General features: G+C 45.5%; 1 protein-coding gene across 1 annotated transcript in view; it reads right to left on the bottom strand.

The window, feature by feature from the left end:
- The window catches only part of SLC1A4 (solute carrier family 1 member 4), a 32774-nt gene extending 14426 nt beyond the window's left edge, over positions 1-18348 (bottom strand). The window contains exons 1-5 of the mRNA XM_021555867.3: positions 17810-18348; positions 9176-9218; positions 7992-8054; positions 3130-3296; positions 234-467 (exon numbers count right to left, since the gene is read on the bottom strand). Coding sequence (XP_021411542.2) covers positions 234-467; positions 3130-3296; positions 7992-8054; positions 9176-9218; positions 17810-18333 — 1031 coding nt within the window. The 5' untranslated portion in view covers positions 18334-18348. The remainder of the gene's footprint in view (positions 1-233; positions 468-3129; positions 3297-7991; positions 8055-9175; positions 9219-17809) is intronic.
- Between the last annotated feature and the right edge of the window lie 409 nt (positions 18349-18757).

Genomic DNA, 18757 nt, shown 5'->3' with positions numbered 1-18757 from the left:
CCCCAGTATTTTGAGGAATTCTTTTCAACAATTGATAATCAACATGTGCTGTGTGGCAGGCTGATGACAGCAGTGGGACTCTCTATGCTCAGAAGACTCTTTCTGCATTCTCAGGAACAACATTCATGCCTTAGACTAAAACTGGATCCAGCCAGTATGACAAACAGCCAGGGTCACAGCCAGGGTGACAAACATAACCAGGCTACAGTCCCAGAAGTGGCACAGAAACCCACCTGGAGCAAGTGGCAAAGGCAGTGGCAAGTGGTGTGATAAGTCCTAAGAGAAAACGATATGGATTTTGCCGTGTGGCTGCAAAATAAATAAGTGGCAGAATGATTCCTCCATGGATGACGTGGCCCAGGATAGAGGCAAAGATGTATTTTCCCAGACTGGTCACCAGAAGCACAATATCTTCCATTTCCACAATCTTGCTCCCAACAAGGAACATAATGCCAATAGGTACATACCTGTGTAAATGAAATATTGGCTGTCATTAAATACAAAAAAGCCTTGGAAAACATGGCATTTTCTGTCCTGGAGATAACATTCCCCTAAACAATCTGCTGCACCTATTGAAGGGTAGTTCCTTATTCACCACATGCTCAGGTCAGGCAGATTTGGAAGGCTTTTCTAAGACTCTTGTTTGGTGGATGCTAAGCAGTCAAATTTTAAAAGGTCTGTTCACTTATGCCCTCAGAGATAAGGTAAAGAGAGTGCCAAAGGGAAGGTGAGTGGGAAGCAGAAATGCTGCCAGGACCTACCAGGACAAGACACCAGTGGGGAAGGGAGCAGCATCACATCACTGGAGTAGAGAGAGGTCAAAGAGGTGGGTCTTAGACATGCAGAAACTCCCAGCACGAGTACAGAGTCAGGTCATTAAAATCACAGACACACTGGGTGCCAACTCTGTGGAGGTTAAGAGAAAGCTGTGCACATACCAGAGAGCTCAGCTAAAGGCTGCTGATGCATGTGCCAAAGACAGCAATTAACTCTGCTATTTGCCTAAAAAGGACTAAGTTAAATGATCAGGGTTCCAGAGCCTCCCCCAAGCCAACAGCCAGGCACTCATACACATCCATGCCTCCTATCTAGAAACATGCCACGTCAGCATTTGTTTGAAGTTTTCTTTGTCAAGAACACACAGATATGCTCCAGGGGAAGGGCCACCTGCAGGCCACAGCCACATCTCTGGTCCCTGTAGCCCTGAAAAGACTGAACTGCCCCTGCACCAACAGCACAGCAGCTCTAAACAAATTGTGTGGATCACTGCAGGCCCAGGCCCAGCTCCTTCCTTAGGCCAGTTTGTGTCTGAGTACCTCTGCTGATGCTGTCCATGCTTCATCCCTTTCTTCTAAGATTAAGAAATACTAAAAGATCACCAGCTCCCCAGAATCCTGCCCCAGGAAAATGTGTGACTACAAAAGATTTGCCTGTACATCTCAGGAATAAAGACTCCAATGCCCATGTTCAGAGAAGCTGATTTGTGGAGTCAGGACAAACTTCAGAAGGTTTGGTTAAGCATGCAAAGGTGTGGAAAGGTGGGCAAGCAGCCTTAAGGCTGCTCAGATCACTCACTTCTTCCTGGCCTGCCTCTCCCTCAGTGGTTCTGCAGCTTCTCTGTTCCATGCAGAGAACATCTCCCTATGTCCCAGATCCACGTGAGCATCCTCTATCCCTTGGCCAAGTTTCTAGGGGAGCCTGTGGAACATTCCCCACTTAGCCTCTGCAATTCTGCCTCTGAACTGTCTTTCTGAGGACCCTGATTAGCCAGATCCAGCTGAGCCCTGGTCCTGCACAAGCTCTGAACACTGAATTCCTCCCCTGAAGAGGGAGACCGGAGAAGAAAGAACTGAAAGTTGAGACCCAAGTGCTGCCAAAACAAAAGAGTGGCTGTTGAACAGGACCAGATATGAGCTCAAGCTGCCTTTACTCCCAGTAGTATTTCACCATTCCCTTGGGAAGCACATGCAGCTTGACAGATTTTGAAAAAATACCAGGACTACACAAGAGCCTTAAGGAAGGAAAGAAAACAAGTAAGGCCTTCACTGTTAAGGGTCAGCAGTGGTCCCTATAATCCACAAAATAAAGGATTACATACCAACTGATTGGCTTGAAGTGCTAGCACTGTAATAAGCTGAATACATGAAATGCCTCTTATCAGTATTCAGTGTCCAAGGAATTACATTCAAGAGCAAAAAGCTTAAGCTACTTGGAGACTAATTTTTCAATCCCTTATGATAGCAACTAACACAGATCTGCCTGTGTAAAATCAGGTGTTTTGTTAAAACCCTACTTCTTAGGGAGAGGAAAACAGTAGGAATGAAAAATGCAGAATGAAGGGAAAAAAATACATTTAAATACACATTTAATACATTAGGTACATTTACAGCTTTTAACCAGCTTTGGAAAGGGGGTGAGAAATGCCCCACTGTTAATTTGTTTGCTAGCTATCTTTATGAATATTTTTAACTCTGTATGACAGGTATTGGTACTGTTGCTTTCACAGGAGCAGCTTAACTCCATCCAGCTACCAAGGACAGCCATGACACTGCTCTGAGGCCCAGGTTCATCCCACCTGATGGAAAACTCAGCCAGGAGGATGCTCCTACACCAGCTTAGGCCTGAACCACTCTCTAGAGGTGCCTGCCTCCTCCAATGCTGGTTTCTTGACTAATGAGAAAGCTTAGTGTGCTCCAGTTCCTAACTAACAGACTTTTTTTGGCATCAAAAGCTTTGTGGGTTTGATCAGAGCACCAGTCAGCCCATAAACTTTTCCAGACTCCAAGGAATTAAGTGAAAGAATGTATTTGTTTATTAATAGGTAAGAGAAAAAAAAAATCAGCCTTAGGAAATACTGAGTTTTCTTTCCACTAAATAATCAAAAGGGAGTCCTGGAGAGGATTTATAGGCAACCCTTTGAAGTTCCCGAGCCTGATACCTTAAGCTATGAGTGACTGTCTCATTACAGGGCACAAGCAAGGAGAAAAGACCCCATTGTGTGACATCACAAGATCCACTTTTGCTGTGATGAGGATCTCATAGGAAACAGCAGGACAGAGAGATGAAATGTGAGTTTGCTGACCTGAGCATAACACTGCAGTGCAGATGTACCTGCAGTCACACACTCACCACATAATCCAGGTAACCAAGACCATTGTTGCCTCATTGAATGAGTTAAAGAAGCGAATCAGATCTTCCCCCTCTGGGCCAAGCTTTTTCAGTGCCACTCCTAAAACCAGAGCAAACAGCACCAGTCCCAGGATATTCATCCCTCTGATCTCAGTACCGATAGGGACCTGCACAAACAAAAAAAAAAGAGGTAGCTTGTTACATGTGAGAATAGGACAAAACTTAACAAAAGGGTCACCTCATTTTGTTGTTGTCTGATTGATCTGAAATCAACAAGGAGAACCTATTTTGGAAAGGTAGAGCCTATTTTGTTGAAGGGAATCCAGGAGATCTGGATGCAGTTCAGGTACAAACCTCCCTAGTTATGAGCTGGCATGGATTCACTGAGAAGGAAAGGGGCTGCTACTACCTCCCCATGTGCCCTTCAGTACAATAGTTGTGTTCTCAGTGACCTGAACAAGAAAACTCCCCAGTTTACTCAGGACTTTAGCGCAATGATGATACCAAGGTGAAAACCATATGAAAACAACCAATGTTATGAAGCAGAAGGAGGGGAGAAAGGCAGAGAAAGGCAGCAAACTGTGGCAACTTACTCCTTCATCTGTCCATGTCAGCTGTGGGAGATAGGGAACAGAAGAGAGATACCTGTTCCCCTTCTCAGAAATCTGTCACTGCCTGGGAAAAGAGGATAAAAACAGGATCCACCTATTGACAAAAACTAGTCTACCCACAGGTCTGCTCTGTTAGTCCTTCACGGTTTGCTTCTCAAAGACAGCCAGAGCTCTCTTTGGCAATGTAGTATCATAGAACTGAATGAGTACTCTTGTGGCTACATAAAAATATAATTGTTTTGACAAAGTGGGTTTTTTTCTCTCCAACTTGGCAGTACAAACATGTCAAATTGTTGTTTTATTTGGAAGAACTTCTATAACAGATGAAGTTTGTGTCAAAGTTTTGGCTTTTTGGCTAGTTTAAGTGGACACTAGCTCAACACAAGGAAAGAAAAATACATTCTGAGCTAAAAGTTTGAAATGAGTATTGACTAAAGAACTCAGGATACTGATCTCCTAAATCTGATAAAACCAGCCTGCTTAAGATTGATGTTTTTTCTGGAAGTACACTGCTGAACTGGACTGTCTCTCAATGGCATGTGGAAACAAAGTCCTGCAGGGAAAGGGATAAAATGTAAATTATACACAAAAGCAGGAAGGTTAAACTGCTGTTAAGAGAAGTGTTTACAAAAAGTGAAGGTGCTGGCATTTTTTATTCACTAGGTAAAAAAAATTAGATATGGAATCTGCAACTTTTATGGTGCTTGGTTGTTCAGGGCTCAGCTGCTCTGATATTATTTGATTCCTGATTGAAAGAACTGAAAACGTGGACAGATATTAAGCATGAGGTAAAGTGTATCTGCAGAGATGTCTGAGGAAACATGCTGTCACACACACTAACACTTTTCTGTCTGGATAGTTTTGGCTATATTCTGTTTTTTCTGACTGAAAGCTCTAAACTCTTCTGTGGTTAGAAAGTTAAGACAAAACAAATGACCCCCTCCTATTAATTAAACAAATCATCTGTGTACACAGGATGTTATTTTGCAATATGTATCATTTTATACTGGGTTCATTTGATACAGGGGTAATATGAGAAGTTCAGCTGGAACAGAATTTTATCATAATAGGCCCAAACCATTCCTTAAAAAGAAAAAGTCCCAAAACCAGTGAATACTCTTTTGTTTTGGTTTCCATCCTAAAAAAAAATGTATAAAACTTTGCTATGGAACAGAAATTGTGTTTCAACACTTTAAAAGCCCAGCATTCTGACCTGGATGTTGCTGGGAGAGAAACTGTACTCTCCAGAATGAGAGTACATGGTCTTCTTTCACCCTTGGAGAGGTCTCTGTCCACCTTGCTCCCAGCACTGTGGTAACTGCTGCTGCTGTTCTCCAAGTGCTCACACTCACCAGCTCTTCAATCCTAGAATTTATGATCTGGGGACCTCCTGACCTCTTGGTGACCACAAGATGACTGTGTGTGCCACTGCCAAAAGCTTGTGAGCGCTCTCCCTCTATTCACTGCCAGGCCTTGCTCTCCCCTTGTCTCTCACTGATTTTTTTACAACACACAACACTCACCACCACCTCCCAACACTGCAGATGTAGGCAGAAGATGCACCACTTGCCTAGAGCAATTAACTTATTGCAAGAAATTCCTCCCTGCAAATCCAGGGGATGATCTGCAGCATCCAGGGAATTCCACCTCCTTGCGACACCACTCGGAACGAGCCCAGCAGAAAATTTTCAGCGGAAGATCCTCACAATCCCAGCCTCTAAAACTGGCAGATGCTGAACAGCCTTTTTGTACTCTCACACAAGAGTGCATCACCCCAAAGGGGCAGCCAAACCAAGCAGCATTGTGGACACCAAACAAAAACAGCTTTAATGAGAACTTTGTTCCTGGACAAACTATGGGACACGTTATTGTTTGCCTGAAATTATGCATTCTCTTAGGAGGATTCATGGAGCTCGTCTGGTCCTTGAATCTCTCTGAAGATCCCATTGTTTTTTAGCTCTTGAAACAAAATGCTTATCAAGGAAACAACTGCTGACATTGAACAGTCCCAGTAGTAGGTGGCTGAAAAGAAAATGCAGCCATGTGATGTGAGGAAGAAGAGCAACCACTGGTTTGTGTATTTTTACTCCTGTCCAAAGAGGAACTGAGCCCCTCCAGGCTCCCTGTGCTGCAGATGGTAAAGTGAGATAGTCTGTGCCCCAGGAAGTCTTGCTGCCAAAGAGACAGAGAGGATGTAGCCATAAAAGCTGGGTAAACATGAGGTGAGCATGTGAAACAACAAAAAAGGACATGGCTGAGCAAACAAGTACGTGTCCCACTATTCACCTCCCCAGTGAGAGAAGACAGAGCCTAGTAACCAGTGGGGGGGAAAATATAATCAATGGAAATTTTTGATCTACACTATTCATATAGAAAGTTGAGGGAAAATATTTCCCCTCTTCAAATATTCTGCTGATGAAAGAAAAAAGTAGATAGGAATATGATCTTATTCCTCTGGAAACAAACTTCTGTCACTATGACATCCAAAAATCATACTCTTCTTTCCACACTTAATCCTCATCTATCCATAAATACTATGGTCAGATCAGTACTAAAAGTTACCTAACAAAAATTTAGATGATTCTCTCTTTTTATTTGGTCTGTTCTTCCCTAGAGACAGTAGGGCGTCTTCTGGAATTAAAGAAGGTCAGTCTGGTTTTGCTCCAACAACTTAAAAAAAGGTTTTGGAAAAGTAATAGCAGAAATAACCCTTACATCATCACACCTGTTGGCAAAAACAGACACCAGTGGCATATTCAGAATATTTTTTCTGATGTTACATCAAACAGGAGACTGATAAGAAGGAAAAAGAGAGGGGAAAAATGAAAAAAATAATGTTGCATTTTAAAGGGCCAAAAGATGCATTCTTATCTCTTAAGGAAAAGTGATGGTGTTGAACAAGCATTAAAAAAGTACTTGACAGCCAGCACTCTGTTCAAGGGATATGGTTAGCCTTAATCCATGCTTGGTTGCTACGGAGCCCATATCAAACCTGACAGTGCAGATAAATAAAAGACTTACTCCCTTTTCACTTACCCTTGCTTAAATGTCAAATAACTCAGCACTCTGCAACAACACAGAATGTTCACAAAACGCTGTTCTGCATCACCTCCTCACACACCATGCAAGGGGAGGAGAAGGTAATGAAGCCAACGCTTCCTGTGCTCAGGGATAGGCTCCAGAGTCCCTCTGGGTGAGCATAAACTGCTTTTTCCTTGATGGTTTTACAAACTGGTGGGCAAACCCCAGCCGAGCCCTTCCATGACAAATGCAAACATTACAAGTCTGCTGCCCTAGGGGAATTCAAATCATATTAAAAATGCAGTAACCCAACATCTGATACTGAGCTCAGACAGAGCAGCCAGAATGAGTCTGAGGAAGAGAAAATCACCTTGAAAGTAACTTCTCAGACCAGTCTCCCAAAAATCCCATGGCAGCACATGAGACATTTTATTTGGAGCAAGGTGACACCTTGCAGGCTGGGACCCTGGGTCTGTTTCACAGCATGCTGCTTGTAAAACAACAGTAATTATTGCTGGGCCTGCAACATGTTGGCTCTGACCAATAATAAACATGTTTGATAGCCCTGTCTGCAGGAGAAATTATACTTAGTGGGATACAGAGCATCTCTGGAAGTCCTACCAGCTACATGTGGAAGATACCACTCTCTACTCTATCTACACCTACACACCAGTTCCCTTTATGACACCATTGCAAAAGTAGCCTATTTGCAATGTTCTGTCTGTAATTTCTACTCCTTCATACCACTTTTTACTGCTTCCAACAAAATTTCAGCAATGAGAAAAAATTCTCAACCCAACAAATCTTTATTTTTTTTTTTAAGAGCCTTGGGTAGAGGGAAAAAAACTCATTTTATCCTTAATAAACTCTTAATGAAGAGGAGTAAGGTTTAAGGGACATACTCAGCCAGCTTGATTGCTATTTAGTTCCAAGTCTACAGAAAGTTATTTGGAAACATTAGGTAGACTGACTAAAATTTAGATCAAGTGAGACCAGGTCTAAGAAAGCATGGCCTAAAAAAATGAAGTGTCATCAGTTGAGCTCAAATTTCCTCTTAACCACAGCTTTCTGTTGTGGCTGTAGGTACTCATTCAGCTTGTGTGTGTGTCTCAGTTCCAGGCAAATAAAAGTACTTGTTTCCTTCTCAAGACTGCTGGAAAGGATTAAAGGCTGTGAAGTAGTCAAATATTACTGACAACAATTTGTTTAAAATCTAAGAAATTACTTTACCTTTTCCAATGTGATATTTCCCAAGGTTGTGTTCCTGGGCAGCATCTGATAATCTGTTGCATACTGCAGGTAAGAAAAAAAACCACAACCAAACAAAAATGGTGAGGCAGGCATTAAAATTGTCAGCAAAATATCTAAAATCTAGGGCAACAATTTACTTTGATAAACAAACTAGACACCTCACAAAAGCGGGGCACTTATTTGGGCTTGTTTTCTTTAAATATAAAAGGAGAGAAGGAAAAGCTTCCGTCCTTGTCAATTCCCTGTGACAACAGCAGCACAGAGGAAAAGAGGACTGCTTTATTTCATCCTTGAACACACACAACCCTGACACTAGAGGCATCACAAAATATCCTTTTAGTGTTATTTTTGTACTGCTTCTGGTTTTGCTCGTGGAATATTGACTTGTACTGTATTATATATTCATGCAAAATGGAACTTGATTTTAAGAGTTTGCCCTTGGTTTTGATAAAAAAGCAAACCCACCATGAAGGCAAAAGCTATTATTTTGTTCCTGTATCATAAAGAATCACTCTTCCCCATGACAATGTTCTCAACACTCTCTATCCTGACACAAAAAATTATCATTAAGAACTAAATTAAAATCTTTTTGGAGCCCTACAGCTCCTATCCATCAGTTTAAACCACACTATGTTCTGGTGCCAGTTATCATCCCACCACACAGACTCTGTTGGAAGAGAAACCAGGCTGAGTAATGAATCCAGCATGGGAAACAATGAAAAATACTGAATAAAACCATCAGGCAACAGGTAATGCTTACACATGGGAGCCTAAAGGTCTTCAGCCTTGTCTGTTTTGAGCCCAGCTCTGAACTACATAGCCAAAGGATTCTAAGCTAGGATTCTCGTGCAAAATGGTAAGCAGCCTGGCACAGGATTGCCACTGCTGCCCAACATGGCACCCAAAGTTTAAATAATGTTTTTGGTGAAGGTAGAAAAGATGGCCTTTGAATATGCTTTTGTTTGAGGAATATTTTTCAAATAATGTGCCATGGAAGTTGTATGTCTGACTATATCATGTGCTTTTAAAAACTCTACCTTCTGTAAGTAAATTAACCTCTGGTATTTTCTACACCACCCTTCTAGTCATGACTTTTTCTAGTCATCTTCCAATAAAAGAGCCTGTGCACTGTAGCTCATCTCCAAAGTCCACACAGATCTTACCGTTTCAAAAGCTGCAGCAACAAGATTTGCAGGAAACAGGTTTCTGTAAGAGACAAACAAGAAAATTAAATATGTCATGGAGAACTTGTTAAATTAATGCACCAGTGTATCTCACTCTCAGAAACAGAATGCCTTTTTCAAAGGCAAGCACATTGGCACGGGTGAAGTGTGCAGCATGGAAGATTCTCGGGCAGCATGGAGCTTGCTGTGTGTCCAGAGGTGTGGATGCCATCTTCCTGGGCTCACATCAAAGAGATGACAATGCTTGCTGCCACACCTCACCTTTGGGCAGGGCCACCAGAGGCAATCACCCACAATGCTGGTTATACACACCCACTGCCCAGTGGCTACGGAAAATGGTTCAGCCACACCAGCTGCAGCACCAGCTTATGGCCTCCACTGTCAGGCAGGTTTTTAACATTGCTCATGTGATTACACTTCACTCACAGCATCAACATAAAGGACAATCCTATCAGCAAAATCCACTTACAAGAGTGGCTTAACCCTTCAGCACAGCAAGGCCAGCTTCCCTGATCACCAAGGCAGAGCAGAATAGCATCACAGGGCAGACTTCTCTGCAAGGGCTTGGACAACACAGATAGAAAGTACAGGCAGCTCCTACAGAACATCTGAATCCAGCAGTGCCTTCACACAGAAATGCCAATCTAGCATCAGGTTAGTGCAGAGAGGACAGCATGCAAAGTGCTGTACACTCTTTCTGACCATCCACTCTTTCTGCCACAGTTACCCAGGCAAACCTTAAACCAGGCTGTGGTCATTCCATGAATGGCATGGAACGTGCAAATCCAAACCAGAGCAAGAAAAGGAGCAGCAGAGTCAAATCTTTGAAAGCAAGAGGGAGATTAAAATGTGGCCCAAATAAGGACTTTGGCCTCTTTGGTTGCATGGCTCTGTTCTGCCACACAGGGAGTTTTCCCACAGCCTTGACAGCAGCTGTAAAGGACATGGAACTTCATCAAACACCTGTCTGCTGGAAAATACCTCAGCCTCCCTCTCCCCCTGATGCCCTACAAGTGTATTAAGAGGATTGCTGCAAGAATAATTTGTCTTCTGGAGTCTACATTCCACCAAGCATGAAAGAAACAGCAACTTTTTCTCCTCAAAAGCTGTCAATACAGCTGTCTGTGTGAAAGCAGGAGAGCGAGCTCTCACTCAGCAAAGACACTCAAGAATTGGTCAAATAAGATCAATGGAACAGCTAATGGTGCATCAGTTCTTGCACAGCTGGAACTCTCTGGTAGATGAAAACCTTGAGTAAAGTAAAAGCAAACTTGCTTTTATCAGGAGTAAAATATCACATATACAAATGGGCTCATGCTGTTGGGAAAAGAAGGCTATTTCTTTTCAGCTTTTCATAGCAGGATGATTACTTTTCTTAAAAAAAGAACTGACTGGACTTTGAAGAAGCTAAGAGATTAAAAAAGACTGAAAACCAACCAGAAATCAATTATTTTTTTTCCTTTAAATCAGCTTTTCCATCCTGACGAAAACAAAACCAAAGGAAGCAATACTAAAGCCTAAACAACATGGTTCGCCAATGTTTAAATGTGGCCAGGAAACCAAACCCTCCATAATTTGCACATTATGCCAGGCATGGGCTTCAGTAACTGAACATTAACTTATCTCCAAGCATATACTTAAAGCACATAGTTAAGTGATGCCAGCAACCCTGTTACAGCAAGGCAAGGGGCAGGTTCTTACTTCAAGTGTGAATAGTGCTAAAAAATAACCTAGAGCAGACACTTTATTCCTCCAGCACCCGTCACAGGACTTGACAATTCGCCAAGTAAAAAATTTTGATCTTAAGCAGCTCATAAGGAGTTATACGTTCTGTTCAATCCAACTTCTAAGTACACCTGACTGCAAAATACCAAACTACATAAAATAATGTTTTGTTCCTCTGTTTCAAATCCCAAATCTTAAGAATAAAATGTGCTGGGTCATAAAAAGCAATCTTCAAACAAAGGGCTTATCTTAGAGGCACGAGGTCTGCACAGACTACACTTATTGCTCACCTAAGATCAGTCAGCATGTGAACTAAATTCAATTTTAATTACAGGTGGGTCAGATCACAAGTTCTTACCTTTGGATGGATTTGTGTAAGAACAGCACCACAGTGCCTGAAAAACAGGGCAAGATGCTGCATGCTTTGGGGAGAGAGAAAAACTGGCTGGTGACCCGCCTGGGCCCATCATGGACTTGTTTCTCCAGGGTTTGCTCCTCACACCTACTAGGGTGAAGCTCACCCATCACAGAAACAGACACAGCTCTGTGCCTGTGAACAGAGGAGCTGCATTGGGAAGTGTAGACATCCCTCCCGTGAGGGTGAACCAACAAACAAAAAAGCTGTTGAGCTGGGTAATTGGGCATGCAAATGAAATTTGGGTGTCTGCCACTTGTTTTCTCTGTGAGGAGCAAAGGTTTAGAAGGTTTCTGTGCTTTGAAAGCCTGTAGCAAACGTGAACGTGGAGTTGAGGGAAATCACCCTGGTTGTATGCTGGATTGTTGACTGTTTCTGATGCCCCCCATGCCCTACGTCAGAGAACATGGTCGTCTCTCTGAAGTAGATGTGGATTATCACAAGAACACAGCACTGGCCAAACCCTGGCTCTGGGTGATAAGAAGCCCAGCTCAGCAGTGTGGGACCAGACAGCCTTGGCCCCAAATGCAGGGAGACAAAACTCGCTGCACGTGGCACAAACAGGCCAATAACACACCATGGCAGGGACAGGTGTGCTGCTGTACCCCACATGCTCCCCTGCTGCCGGCACATCGCCCCACACACTCACAGACCCCAACTCCTTTGTGCCATAAAAGTGAAGCAGGTGGCACAGAGAGGCTTTACTCACCAAGCACAAGGCAAGCAAAGCCTCTCTCTGCCTGCTGCGAGTTGTGCAGACAGCCCCAAAAAAAGCTGTATCAGAAATCCATCTGACAGCTGCCAAGGGGGACAGCTGTGTCCTGGTGCTGAAGCAACAGCTGGGCTGAGCCAGGGAACCTCCATGTAACTGCACTACACACAGGGTGAGAAACCCACCCATCTCAGAGCCTCTTAAAAGAGGAACAAGAAAGTAGCAGCACCAAGGGCAGGTGTTAAGTGTGTATTTCCTGCTTGAATACTGTGCTCATCACACCATCTCCCTATGCACAGCTGGATAAATGCACCTTGATTCCCGTGAAAAGCTGCTCCTATCAGTCAAACCTGGGTGGAAGATCCCACCATATTTCTGCTGTAATGGAAATCTTAGTTTATCTTGGGAATCCCAGACAACTAAGGGAACCTGAATCTGGCAAAGGGAGAAAAGAGAGGCTGTAACTCTCCTCCTTCTCCATTTTTATACTATGGTCAAATTGCTCTCTTCTTTATAGGCCTGTATCTTTCCACCAGTGGGATGAGGATTACACAGGAACTCCTCCACTGTATGTGTAGGGGATTATTATTAACAACTGTTTCTAAATGATTCGTTTGCTAGAGCTCTGCAAACAACTTTGTTCTGGCAGCAAAAGCGTGAAGGGAAATCCAGGCAAATGGAATGAAACCCTAAAATACTATGCATTCCTCTCACATTGCTTCTTACAAAAAGGTTCCACTTCTCAGGCCAAAAACCTTGCTGTTGAAAAACATACTTTTTTGAGGAAGACTACAAAAAAATATAATATTCTGTGTTGGTTACCTTCAGTTTTCAAGGGTTCTTTCAATGATACAAGTTCACTCACAGCAATTTTATTGCCATCTGTGGCAAAATGCCAGAGCCCAGTTCAAATTCCTCCAGTGCCTCTGTTTTTTTTCTGTCCCAAGATTTTCATTCAATATCACACAGCAATTTTCCTCATCTGCTTTTTGATATGTGGATGCACAACACATGCCCTGTACATACTCATATTTGTGAGTGTGTGCATTTCTTTTTAACACAGAGAAACTTGAAAATGTGTTTACTTATAGCAGATATTTGGCACTTTTTTGTCTTAATGGCCCAGTCTGTATTTTTGATGCTTGCAAAATAAAACGTAACTGGGGGGAGTCAGTTGTAAAAGGCAACAAATGAAAGGAGCAGAAATGTTCAGGGGATTACTAAAAAAACCCTGCCAGAGAGTGCAAGCACATGAATGAAAACAGTGAGCTATTCCTACAGAACTCATTCCAGACTCAGAAAGTGACACAAATCAAACTTTAAGAACCATCAGCTTCAAACCCAGAGGTCAGCCTGTCTCCTGGTGTAACTGCAGCCATTGCCTGGACATTTTTATTATATTTATGAACTCCAAGGTGGCATCTCCCCCTCCTTTTCTAACAGTCACACTTTACTGTCTTTCCACATTGGGATTTCAGAGATGTCCTTCATGGCTGCTGGTTTTGGGTGACTTACTGGCAAGACCAAGGCTGCAAGAACAAGTGCCACTGGAGCAACTGGTGCCAGGAGAGGTTCACTGCCTGAGTGGCCCACTCTGGCCACCTGCTCTGCAGCCCAGCCTGCAAAACACAGCTGATGCTTCTCCCTGTGCTCATGTCTGCCTTCCCTACAGCTCTGAAGAGACTTGGGGCAAAGGCATGAGCTTGCTGTGGGTGCTCCCTTTGGCAGCTCAGCTTGTAACATCTGGCAGGGAGACAGAAAGGGCACTGAGAGGCAATAAAATTTAAACTGTTTTTGCAGACTTACCTGGTAAACTGGGAAACCCTGACCTTACTGCTTGGGGCAGACATGTGGACCTCTGTGCACTCTTCCTGTTAAAAAAGGGATTACCTCCTTCCCTTCCCAGACTGTTACAACTAGGTTTGGATTAAAAACAGAATTTGTTTCCCCAAAGACAATTTCACAGTTGCAAAACATGTTTTCATCCCAAAATTGGGCAGAGAAAGTCTGTCTCAGATCCTTTTTTCCACTAAAAAAAAAATTGTAAAATACTCTGTTGAAATGTTCCTTTTTTGATGACTGAGATTCTCTACTTAAGTCCCTTGTATAAAATGACAGCAAAACATTGACCTCACCAAAAAAAGAAATGCTACAATCACCCTGATGGAAATTTTGACAGGATCAATAGGTTCCTGTGAAACTGTTCAATTTTGTTGAATCAGCAAATACAAATCAGAGCTAGAACAAAACTCTGACCTTATTGAAACATTCAGTCATGACAATTGCCCATCACAAGTGTTAACAGATCAATAGATTCTTGCAAAACACTTGATCCTGCTGTTTCAACTGCTTTCCAACAAGCTGCAGGTAGGCTGTGTGAGCAGGTGGTTGGAGTCCCATCCTTGGACTCCCTCTCCCTGGTTACATGCAGGGCACAAGCACAGCCAAGCTGGCTCTCTACAGTGTCACCTTCTCAAGTGGGGGCTGAGCCCCAGAGCCCACCACATCCCAGCCAGCCTCTTCTTCCAGCTGCCAACCACTTCACAATCAAGCTCACAAGCTCTCTTTATTCTCTGTTGATGTATCTTCTCCACCAAATAAATAAGGGAAAACCCCAGAAATTCAAAATTTTCCCTCCACTCCCCTCATCTTCTGCTGACAGACTTCCATGATCACTGCCTTTGGCCATGCTCCTCTTTAGGAAGCTCCAAGGAGCTGTCCACATGACACACCTGAGATGAGATGAGCATCTCATCAGCATCCCTGCTTTGTGGCACAAAAGCACCTCATGACAGCTCTGCTGTCCCCACCCCACGTCCTGGGGCAGAGGAGAGTGTGCCTAAGCCCTGACTAGACATGCTCAAGGTTTGCTTGCCTCTAGCACTTGCCAGAAGGGAAACCAGGAGGGTGCTCCAGCACCTCCAGCCAGACAAATCAGACCTGGAGATTACAGTCAATGGACAAAACAAAACAAAACAGAGACAGCCTTTGGGTTCACCAGTGAGTCATCATTCATTTGATACCAAAACCCAAGATAAATCTTTTTTCCAGAGGTTGTTTGTCCATGCCTGGATGCACGTTTGTGGGGAAGCTTTAGACTTGGAAAAGGAAAACCAAGAACTAAGTTTGCCTCCAGACATCATGGCAACAATGAAGAGCAACATCTTGAATCATTAACTAGAAGACTTCCCAAAGGCAGAAGTGACTTGCAGAACCAAATAGTGACACACAGCTGTGATATCCTCTTTGCTGTTTCTTCCACGGGTCATGTTTCACATGGGTTTTCAGTGCTGATGGGGGACTCAGTTTACCCATTTGCAACTCATTTTTACCTCTCCTCTGAAACCACACAGCAGGGAAGCCTTGAAGGACAAAGTCAGTCTTGTGCCACAACTGAAAAGTTTTCTTGCATTTAATAGAAATTTTCATGGCTAAACGAGATAAAAGAAGCAAAGAAGAGGATGCTGCAAGACACACCCACACAAAAAACAATCATTTTGACCCTCCAGGCCCTATAGAATCAAGGCTTTGTTATCTCAAGATGAATTTACTAGGTTTCATCACAGCAGAGACCAAGTTCAGTGCTCAAACCAAAACACCCACATTTTCAAGAACAGTTGAAAGAATAATATTATACAGAAGAGAGAGAGAGAGAGATCTTATTTCCTGAAAATCACATACTCTCTCCATCCCTCAGTCTCTCAGGGATTTGTGCTAAGACTGAACGTTTTAGTGATGGCTATGTCCAAACACAACTTTTCTGGACTGGATTTCACTGTCACTGCTGTAACAACTTGACAGCCCAACAGTGTGGCTGCAACAGCCCTTCCCTGGGGTTCCAAGGAAGATGTATTCACAGCCCCCCATACATGCACTGGGGGAAAGTTCCTGTCCCCCCATCTCCTAGAAGAAAATTCCTCTGCAACCCACCATGCTCTACCCAAGTCTCATCATTATGAGTCCTACTTTGGAATTAGGGACTCAATCCCATCACCATCATAACCCTTTTGAGGATCAACTCCACACCTGCATTTACAGACCAGACCAAGAAACAGCTGTCTGCTCTGAAATGCAGATCTTACCCACAGCCTGAAGCTCACTGGAACACCCCTGGCCTGTTCCTCAATTCCATGCAGCCAGGTGACACAGGGATGTAACACCAGGTACAGCAGCCACACTAGGATGCACTGGGGCAGCCACCACTACAGGCATCTTCCCAGCTCTCCCAGGTGTGCCTACTCTTTTTTTTTTTGGCAATTTTCCTTCACCTCCCTCCCCTCAACAACATATCACCACTACAGCCAGACTACCTACTCTCGTCCTGCTATTCCTTCTTAACATGCTGTCAGGAACTGCTGGTCCTAAATTGTTGGTTCTTGAGAGAGGGAGAGGTGAGCTGAGGACACTGAGTACATGTCTGCCAACGGAACAAACCAGACTTACTTTCTATCCAAAGAGAACATGCTTGTCTGAGGGGGAGAAAAGAAATTAACCTGAATTTGTAAATACAGTTCTGGGTTTGGGGTTGGTTCGGCTTTTTTTTTAGGAAGTCTTTTTATCTTTGTTGCTACATCCACTTGTCTAGACAGAGCAAAAACGTATCTAAGCTGAAAAACTGGACTCATAAAAGCAAAGCAAGCAATCAAAAAACAAAATAAAACAAAAAAAAAACCAAAACACAAAAACGCACTCAGTTTTGTAATTACCAGGATATCCACTCAGCTCAACTTTCCAGCCACTTGGCTGTGACACGCACAGGTCACTTCCCTTATTCTTGTGTTTGTACCTGGGTGCAAAGCACAAGGAAATGCAGTTGGAAGCCCAACACTCAAAGCACCATCTGGATGTATGCCTCGTTTGTCTGTGTGCTCCTATCTTATTTTAAAAGCCAAACTGATCTCAGCAAGACATGGGCTTTGAGAAAAACAAAAAAGGTGAAGCTTGTAACTTTGCAAGGAGGAGTAAAGATACACTAAAACATTAATTCTGATTAGAAGTGGAAGCCTTGTTTCCAGACAGATTTGGGGAATGCACGTCTTGTCTTTGAAAGATGCAGAGGTAAGAAGGGGAGCTCACGAACCTACAGAGCATCCTCACACTGGACGACGTTTAGAGTATGCCCTCCATGGAATTACAGGGCTGTCTTTTCATGCCCACATCTATGGCAGGGCACTCTAAGAGGCAGGCAGGCATTTGGGTGAGGAGACTGGCTGAAGTGTTGGAGAATTAAAGAAGAAGGTGTGCGTGAGGGATGAGAAGAGCTGCCCAGCCCTGCCCTGCCTGCAGGAGACAGGCAACGACAGGCAGCAGGGCAGGGGAAGGTGCCAGGGAAAGCCTGCCCCGCAGCCAGCACCCAGGAGCCGCTCTCCCTCCAGGCAGAACCAAAAACGGGCCTAGGCACCCAGAACTCTGAGCAAGCCTCGGCTCATCCTCGCAGCCAGCCAGGCCAAATTTAAAACAAAGCGGGCAGGAGCAGAGCACCAAGCCCTACGCCTGACCGGGCTGCGGGTACTTGGGCAGAGAGTCGTGCTTCTGGAGAAGCCAGGATTAGCATGAAATGAAAGAGATAAAGAACGAGGTTGAAAAGGTGAAAAACGATGGGAAGGTGCAGGAAGATGCGAAGATGCCGGAGGATAAGACGATGAAGGAGGCTGAGAAGGAGGAGGAGGGCTCCGCGGCTGCAGCGTGCAACACTGCCGGGTCTGTCATCATCCTCCGGCGGCGGGAGGGCGGGGGAAGGAGGGCAGCGGGGCGGCCTCACCTGATGAGGTCCAAGAAGGAGTCCACCGTCTCCTTGCTCTTGGGCAGCGCGCCCGGCAGCCCCAGCTGGGTGTTGAGCGCGGAGGCACCGGCGCCGGGGCGGATGATGAAGCCGAGGGCGACGGCGAGGCCGGAGGCGAGCAGCGTGGTGCCCAGGAAATAGGCGACCGCGATGCCACCCAGGCGGCCGAGCGAGCGGGTGTCCAGGCTGGCGGCGCCCGACACCAGGCTGCAGACCACGAGCGGCAGGATCACCATGCGCAGCATCCGCAGCAGCAGCTCCCCGGGGAAGGCCAGGTAGGAGACCTGCGCCGGGCCCAGCGCCGCGCCGCGCACCGCGGCGCCCAGCGCCACGCCGGCCACCACCCCCGACACCGTCAGCAGCACCAGCGCGTTGCGCCGCAGGAACGCGCGGCAGCCCCGCAGCCGGGCCCCGCCGCCGCGCCGCTGCTCCGCCGCCGGGCCCTCCGCATGGCCGTTCCGCCCGTGGCCCGCCTTGCCCTCGCCCGCCGCCGCCGCCTCCATGCTGCGCCGAACCGCGGCTCGCCGTGCGCCGCTACCGCGCGGCGCTCCGGGCACGGAGTGAGCGGCGGGCCCGCCCCGGCCGGGCACGGCAGCGGGAGCGGCGGCGGCCCCGCCCGGGGGCGGGAGCGCGGAGCCCCGGCCCGCCCCGCGCCCGCCCGGCCCGCGCTGGCTGCGCGCCATGGCCGCCTCAGGGCCGCGCTGCCCCGCGCCCGGCCGGGGGCCCCTGAGGGAGCGCAGCGCCTCCTCCGCGTCCCCGCGGTGTCCTGAGATCACGCGTGGCTCCCACGGCTTGCACACATCCCCGTCGGTGCCACAGAGCTAACAAGTGTCCCCACAGCGTCCACCTTCGTGTCCCTGTGGGTCACGCTTGTGCCTCCGTTGTCCCCCCTCGGTATCCCCATTGTCCGCACACACCGCTGTAGTG

This window comes from Lonchura striata, chromosome 3 (genome assembly GCF_046129695.1).
Source record: "Lonchura striata isolate bLonStr1 chromosome 3, bLonStr1.mat, whole genome shotgun sequence".
Lineage (NCBI taxonomy): Eukaryota > Metazoa > Chordata > Aves > Passeriformes > Estrildidae > Lonchura > Lonchura striata.
This window is presented reverse-complemented; position numbering and strand designations above follow the sequence as displayed.